A 7,968-nucleotide genomic window follows, 5' to 3' on the forward strand; every position below is an offset into this window, starting at 1 on the left:
AAATCACCACCGCCCTCCTCCGCTACCTCGACACCGACTCCCTCCTCTGCTTCGCCCCCCCACCCTCAGACCAAGACCACAACCAAGACGACCCCTCCACCACCACCCTCCACACGGCACAACAAACCGCCTACCAAACCACCACCACCTTCCTCACCACTCACCTCTGGCCCGGCCAACAGATCGTCCCCGTCCTCACCGACGGCTCCCTCCTCCCGCGCCCGCAAGCCCCCGGCACACGCGAGGTCGTGCAAGGCTGGATCCTGTCCTTATCCGCCTTCGAGCTGGCAGCGCTGGAGCGGGCGACGCTGGCGGGCAAGAGCCTGCTGGCGGCAGCGCGGCTGGTGGCGGAGTGGAGCGAGGAAGGGGCGCAGGCGGCTGTCCCTGTCTCTGTTCAGGGAGGGGAAGGGGGGGGTAGGGAGAGGTTTGGAGTGGAGGAGGCGGCGAGGGCGGTCAGTCTCGAGGTGGAGTGGCAGACCAAGAAGTGGGGGGAGGTGGAGGATACGCATGATGTTGAGAAGGAGGATCTGAGGCGCCAGCTGGGGAGTGCGGTGCTGCTGGTCTCTGGGACTGGGAATGGGACCGGGCCGAAGAGCGACTGAGTTGAGTTGGGGGAGTGGGTGTTGGGCTAGAAAGGGGAACTGTAACATATTCCTGTAACTTCGCTTTGAGTGCGTCCAGGTAGCATGTCTGCGTATTCTGTTAAGAACTAGATGTCTTCTCCAACAGATCAGTGTAAATAAATTGTTTGGCCACCATTCCCTCAGCTTAATTGATTTCCCTCACGAGCCACCCAGCAAGTTACTCACCCAAACCCAAACTACTACTGGGCCCCTGTCACTTGGTTTCAATCACACAAGACACGAGCATAATGAACATGTAAGGCTGCTATTTATGAGCTATCCGTTGAATAGGGGAATGCGCCTGTGTCTGATGAAACGTAGGAAATACTGAAAAGGCAAGCCGAAGAAGGAGAGTGCTACCTCTGAGTTGGGCACCCTGAAAGAATCCCCCGACCAGCCAGTGTTGGAAACCCATGAAATGTAACCATGAGGCCTTCCCAGCCTCCCAAGATATCTCTCTATACCGGTGTATCCCGTGAATCTTATGTCGAGAAGTTTGAATCCTGCAAACCAAGCAAATGGTCCTGTGAACCCTGTGTAAACCAGTGGCCGAACCAGATTCCACTTTGAAAAGAAAAGAAAACGCAAAGAGATCGGGAGCTTGAGCTCCAAGAGTGCAAAGATCATCCGCATGAGATAAACTCATCAAATGAACGCTGAAATTGCAAAAATCAGTGTAATCCTCATTGTGTTGAGGCGTATGTGCAGCTGAAAGTGCCGCTCGAAAAGAAATGTTGGATGGCATGTATCGTCTTTGAAACCACTGATGTATCGTCTTTGAAACCACTGATGTCGTGGTCTTTAAGACCACTGGTATTATGATCTTTGAAACCACTGGTGTTGCAGTCTTTGGAACCACCGGCGTGTAATGAGGACGCTCTTAAAAGCCGTCATAGACAAAGGCTTTGGCGTGCTCGGGAATAGCACCCTTCACAGCGGCATCGTCACGATCTGCCTGCGTGGCCATACGCTCCGGGTCCATGTACCGGGCTGTGAGAGAGAAGCGACGCGCTCCATCGGGATCGACAGTGTGCTAGTCTTGTCAGTCATGTACACCCTCGGGTAGATGGCACCGATTACTAACCTCATAGACTTTTTGAATCTCTGTCCCAACCATGACCATGATATCACCGTGCTTCATGGTGACCTCGAGAACCTCCTTGAAGCACGGCCTTCCCCGATCCTGGCGAGTGGGGAGGTTGAACCCGGTGTTGCGCTTGGGCCGGAACCGCATTAGGGAAGGCGATCCTAGGGCAAGAGCGGCAACGACCGGTCCAAGCTCGTGCTCGCCGTCATCGTGATACTGCGGTTGGGAACGTTGGTTATTATGCAGACAAGGTAGAAAGGGAGACACGTACGTTGATCTTGTCATCCTCCATATATCCGAGTGCCAGGAGCTCATTGAAGTCCCCGTCAGTGGGAACAATGGCGTGCTCGCTGACAGACTCCGCAGTCAAGGTACGCATGAAGTTGTTGGACGCTTTAACAGAGACCTGCTTTGCCCAGATCAGGCGCTGCAGAGCACGGAGAATGATGTCGGGCGCCTCATCAAAGCCCTTTGACTGGACGGTCACGCCGAACTTATACCTCGCACCCTGTTATCGTCAGTATACGGTGGTACCTGTCTTGGTGTGAAAGGGCACTTACAAAGTTCTGCTGGAAGTGGCGAGTATATCCCTCGAGCTTGTCTGTACACACATGTTGTTAACGTCCGTTCCACTGTGGCTTCTCAAAGTCACTTACGGCCAACCACAGCAGCTGGGTTCCGGCGAAGACCAATGTCCGTGAGTTCGAGAGTACGGAAGAGGTCATCCGGACCATTGGGCTTGGTGAGGACCTTTGGCTTGGCCGAAAAGATGCTGAACGAACCGAGAATCTTGCCTTCACTGTTAGGCAGATAATACTGGCGAACATTGTAACCGCCCCAGGGTGAGAGTCTGGGAAAGGGGGATACATTCACGGTTATAGACGGTAGCGATTGTGTCATTTAGGAAATCCTCCCGGTTAAATTTGTTGTCGTTCACACCGTTGCTGTTCCGCCTCTTCCCCATCTTGGAGTCAAAGGTCTTAGTCTCCTTCTCCAGAAGACCCTCTGGGTAGGGGCGCATGAGTGCGTCGAGCCTGTATTCACACTCAGGGTTTTCGCATTCCCAATGATTCCAGTAGACCCGGCGGTTGCAGCAGCCGCAGTCCGGGCACACATAGCCACGGCGAAGGGCTATCTCGGTGCCGTGAAGACCGGCAGGGTCAATTTTAGCAGGGATGACCGAGGGAATCTCTCCAACGAAAGGAGTGCGCTCATTGAGGAAGGCTTTGTTGTAGGCAAGACGCAGGATGTCAACCGAGCCGCCAGTCGCATACAAGAAGTAGTGCTCGCACTCGGAGTTAAGGCAGAACCAGCCGGAAGTGAAGATCTCCTTGCTCGGAGTGTTGCACTGAAGGCAAGTGACGACGCGTGCCTTCACGCTCATGTCGACAGGGACAGGAGGATCGGATTGGACAGCATACCCGGCTTGGGGGGCCCACCAGGAAGGCTCGGCCAGATCGGCCTTTTCAAAGCGCATGCGCCAGATTGTGACTGGCATATGCGCGCCCTCAGGAACTTGCTTCTCCTTCCAGACATCTGTGATGTGGAAGTACCCCAGGACAGCATAGGGGTGGGAACAGCAGCTCGGATAAAGGGGGTGGCCCTCGCCTGTGTGGTTGGTCAATATTATGGTCGAAGAAGAGCGTGAATTATACGGCTTACCAGCAATCACAGCAACCAATGACTTGTTGCGGTGCGCGTTGCGGATCGCCTTGGTGTTGCTCGCTGTGTCCACAGCATCCTTAGTACGAATCATGTTGCCAGTCCCGGGATTCTTGACCCGACCGCCGCCCCTACAATTATTGATTAGCAACGGCTTAAGTATCTCAAGGCATGCGAGGGAAGTCTGATTGCCCGGGGAGAGATGAGTCTTGACTTACACCGAGGAGATGATGACCTGTGCGCCGAACACATCCCGTTGGTCGACCTCCTGGTCGATGAGAAAGCCCTGGCAAACCACATTTGAGGAATGAAGGCTCGATTTGAAGGACCGGAAGTAGGGCAGCGCCTCGCAAAGGCTGCCGCGGGCTTTCGCCCAAACCAAGGGCTTGCCCCACGAAGGAGGGCCGTCGGCGGTTGCGTTGGCAACCTTGGCAACCTTCGTCTTCCGAGCAGGGCGCTGCTCGTTGGTGGCCTCGGCCATCGACTCCATGATGGTCTCCATGGAGTTGTCGTGGTCGTCCTCGGCGTTGCTGGTGTAGCGTGCAGATTGCGAGGTATCTGACTGCGGGGACGGGGCGGGCTCTTCTTCCTGGGCTGTAGGCCCAGTGCTGTGGCGAGCACGCTTGGTCGGCTTGGGCTCCTCATCTTCACTCCCGTCCAAGTCCTGCATGGCCCGCTTCATGGCGGTCTTTGCGCGGTGGGAGGCAGAACGGCTCGAAGTCCGCGGAGCAGCCATGGTGGATGGCTCGGCGGCGCTCGACTTTTGGGCGGCGGCGTCGATGACGGAACCCATGCTGGTGGTGGCTCTCGTTTGTGGGTGGCGGGTATATATAGTTCTCTACTCATTTGTCAGTCAGATGAACTTTCAAAACAAACTTAGTGTGTGAAGCAGATAAATAGCGGCAAGCAGGAAAATGGAGGGCAAAATAATGACAGGAACTGGTGCCAGGAGGCCCGGCCGACTCAATGTATAAGACTCTGAAGCCATTCACAAGGGTTTTGGGACACCCGCGCCACTATTGGTGTAGCATCAAAGCAAGCGTTGAATTCTTGGGGATGGTAGTCTTACCTTGTTGGTGGTGGTTCTTGATAGTTCACTAGAATGTCTTTGTCAGTATCTGTGCTAAAGTACTTGTATCGCGGTCTCTAGGTGGTGGTAGATCGTGCCAGAATTGTCTCAGGGCTCTGAGAATGAAAACGCAACTGTGAAGGGGCTTTTCTCGGTCGCTCAATTAGCGTGGACACTCGTCTCAGCGGGTTTTGCTCAGCCGCCCAACCAGTGTAGACACTCGCCTGAAGGGGAGGACGGGGGCAACGGGTTTGGAGAAGGATGGGAGCGGCGGGTTTGAGAGAAAATGGGAGCGGCGGGTTTGAGAGAAAATGGGAGCGGCGGGTTTGGGAGAGGTTGACAGCAGCGGGCTTGGTAGAGGTTGACAGCAGCGGGCTTGGGAGACGATACGGGCAGCAGGTTTGAGGGAAAATGGTAACAGCGGAAAGGATGGGTGAAGTGTTTGTGATGCTTCCTGCATTGCAGGCGTGAAGGCTAAGAGGGAACCTACAAGCAGTGGTTACTGGTGGTAGATTGGAGAGGGAAAAGGGAAGAGTTCGAGAGAGAAATTGGGAAGGGGAGAGGAAGAATTTATCCTGGGGGATGGGAAAAGAGGCGCCTGAGGCGGAAAGGCCAAAAGAGGCTCAACACTTCTCTTGGGAAGGTACTAAGCCTCGGGCCTCCCCAATTCAGTTCATTCTGTTGATGGGCGTCTGAACTGTTGAGCCTTCCCTCTTGGGGAAATGGAAGGGGAGAGTGAAAAAGGGAGTGTAATGCGCAGGGGATTTGTGATACTGGTTGGGGCAAAATCATGAAGGAATATGTAGTCTTTGGGTTTGAGGAAGAAGAGAGGGGAGAACCCGTTGCCCGAAAGTGCCAGGAACGCAGAAACACACAAGCAGCTTGGAGTATTGGGCTAGGATATCGATCCAGTGAGGCTACTCACAGGACGGGCAGATTGGTGTTTGGGTAGGGATGGGTAGGGAGTGTGAGGGCAGTGAACACTTACGATGTGGTTGTGAGTTGTGGTTGTGGGAAGAAGGGAAGAGTGGGAAGAGTGTGGAGGAGTGTGGGAGAATTTATATCTCTTGGATCCTTGGCCTTTTCAGCCTGGCTGGTTGCGCACCTGCAGAACTCCTGGCGATACTGGAAGTCTGGGAGTCTAGAGGGCGGAAGGACCGATAGTTTGAATGGGACGATCTTGAAAAAAAAGTAGGAAAGTCCTTGGAAAAAGGTGGTGGGAAGGAGCCAACGCGGGTGAGGCAGCAAAGTCAAGACCAAGAAGAATTTGCAGGCCCGCTCCCCCAATTATGGGTGGTGATGATGGGTGTCAAGGAAGGTACGATGGTAATGAGGGCCATTAAAGACCGCACGGTCCACCAGAGGGAGCTCTGTAGTGTGGTGGGTGATTTGAAGCAATACAGAAGTGATCTTTGTGGGTGAGGGTCACGTGTGGTTCTGGCAGCCATATCAGACGACTCTGACGACTCAGAATGCCCACCATGAAAAATTTTCACTTGGTGTAGGCTGTATATAGAGGATGGATAACTTTGGAAATGCAACTTGCCTGAGCAAGTGAGGGAGATTCTGTGGTGCCCATATATAGACACCGGACGAGAGACAGAGAAAGCAGCTTCAGCAGACAAACAGTGATTGACCTCATTTATGGAGTCATCATGGAAATGACAACAAACTGATTCATGACTACATGTTTGATGAGTTAGAGTAGCAACATCATGCAGTTAAACTGGAACACTGAAACACCCTCGTCAATCAAGGTGTAGGCAGACATATATTATACCCGTTGCTTGAGAAAGACCTTGCGTGATCCTGGATGATCCTGCGTGATCCTGCGTGACAAGCTTTGTCAATTACGACAAGTTGCTTTGACAGTGGTAATAGGGGTAACAACAGGAGTTGGGTTGATATCCAAGGTACCTAGGTCATGTTTACTATTCTCAGGGGCTACCTAATCAGTGGCCGGGTAACGGTCCGTGCTCGGTCGGTTCCGTTGGTCTTAGCCAATCCTCTCTCTCTTTCTCTTGGATCAAAGAACAAATGGAAATTTAAAGCGGGCACATCGGTTCTGACTCTGCATTACCGAGACAACACCGGCAGTGAGGGTGTGGTGATGCAGAAAGTCGCGCTCCACCAAATTCGGGTTCTCCACCGCCCCTGTTCAGTCTCACGCGTTGAAGCCGAGGGATTGGGGAGTGCGGGGTAGTTCGGTAGTGTGCCTTGGCAGCAGCGAGAGACATGGGGAAGTGGGGAACCAAGGCACGGAAACAAGGAGCGGCTAACGGTCGGGATAGGTGACGAGCAAAGGGACAATTTAATTGAAGCCATGACAGTCTCCAAGCACGATAACATCGGTTAACCACTTTGACATGTATTTTCAAGGTCACAAAAACCAAAGGATGGAATCAAGCGAAAACGGCTTTTTTGTGAGGTACCAACAATCGCATTGGCATATTTGTTGTATCATGTCATTCCACACACACATTTGCGGCATGGTGGAGACAGTTTGTTAAAATGTAGGGGACCCGACTTTCTTGTAGCACTGCCCTGGGTTTGCTGCAAGCAGGGGGCATTGATTGGGGTTGGGTTTGGGGACCAAATGTTGGAGAGGGAGACGACTTCGACAACCTCGCCCACACCTCTATTCCTGTCAGGTGACTTTCTTTACATAAGATTCCCTATTTTCGATAGCCAGTGGTCACCGCATCACCAGATACTCACCATCCACTGCAGTATACCCTCAAAACCTGTCCCAATTCGATCCTTTTCTCTATCCCCAGTTCCTTCCAATCTCCGAAAGCTAGTGCAGACTCCGGGTCGCGTGAGCGAAGTGATCCATTCCAGCCATCAAAACAGCAAAAGCAAGGCACATTGGCAACGACAGTAACACCAGCAACATGGTTTTCTATCCTCCGCCATGGGTCCCTAAGCTTCCATTTGGTAAGTTGAATTGACGGCAATGAGATCTGTATTGGTACCTAAGGTAGTGTATATACTAATCTTGGACAGACCCGCCCGACTCGGTCATCCATCGGGGAGTTCATGAGGAACGAGATCTACGGCCGTTGTCCTATCTCCAAGAGCCGGAATCCCTTCACCTGTGGCCTTACCGGCAAGACATACACTGTTACCGAATCACACAAGCGCTCCGATCTCATTGCCAAGTCATTGGCCAAGGTCATGGGCTGGGAGCCCAATGCCGACTCTCCTTGGGACAAAGTGGTCGCAGTGTTCTCTTTCAATACCGTGAGTATTTCCTTGCTCTGTATGACATATAAGTTAGCGAGTGGCCTGAATCTCACCCTTTTCATAGATCGACTACCTTTCCGTGCTGAATGCCGTGCACCGCTTGTCCGGTGTCGCTACACCCGCCAATGTCGCATACTCGGCAGAGGAGCTAGAGCACCATCTCAGGTCTTCTGGTGCTAAAGCATTGTTTACCTGCGTGCCCGTGTTAGAGACAGCGCTCATGGCTGCCAAGGCATTGGGGATACCTAAGGACAAGATCTTCTTCATTGTATCTCTCCCAT

At 53.0% G+C, this 7,968-nt stretch overlaps 3 protein-coding genes across 3 annotated transcripts in view; 2 read left to right on the forward strand and 1 right to left on the reverse strand.

The window, feature by feature from the left end:
- The window catches only part of CHGG_06385 (uncharacterized protein), a gene marked incomplete at both ends in the record, with an annotated part of 1,437 nt that extends 835 nt beyond the window's left edge, over window positions 1-602 (forward strand). Inside the window, one exon of the mRNA XM_001222479.1 lies at window positions 183-602. Within this exon, the coding sequence (XP_001222480.1) occupies window positions 183-602 (420 nt within the window). The remainder of the gene's footprint in view (window positions 1-182) is intronic.
- Window positions 603-1,503: 901 nt separating this feature from the next.
- Window positions 1,504-4,165, reverse strand: CHGG_06386 (uncharacterized protein; the record flags this gene model as incomplete). Its single annotated transcript, XM_001222480.1, has 8 exons — window positions 1,504-1,656; window positions 1,708-1,926; window positions 1,982-2,218; window positions 2,271-2,311; window positions 2,367-2,482; window positions 2,544-3,246; window positions 3,373-3,503; window positions 3,591-4,165. The coding sequence occupies 8 exons, from the start codon at window positions 4,163-4,165 to the stop codon at window positions 1,504-1,506; spliced, it is 2,175 nt and encodes a 724-aa protein (XP_001222481.1).
- A 3,190-nt stretch (window positions 4,166-7,355) lies between these two features.
- Window positions 7,356-7,968, forward strand: part of CHGG_06387 (uncharacterized protein) — a gene marked incomplete at both ends in the record, with an annotated part of 2,153 nt that continues 1,540 nt past the window's right edge. Inside the window, 3 exons of the mRNA XM_001222481.1 lie at window positions 7,356-7,359; window positions 7,422-7,684; window positions 7,752-7,955. Coding sequence (XP_001222482.1) covers window positions 7,356-7,359; window positions 7,422-7,684; window positions 7,752-7,955 — 471 coding nt within the window. The remainder of the gene's footprint in view (window positions 7,360-7,421; window positions 7,685-7,751; window positions 7,956-7,968) is intronic.

Source organism: Chaetomium globosum, genomic scaffold, assembly GCF_000143365.1.
Source record: "Chaetomium globosum CBS 148.51 scaffold_3 genomic scaffold, whole genome shotgun sequence".
In the NCBI taxonomy this organism is placed as follows: domain Eukaryota; kingdom Fungi; phylum Ascomycota; class Sordariomycetes; order Sordariales; family Chaetomiaceae; genus Chaetomium; species Chaetomium globosum.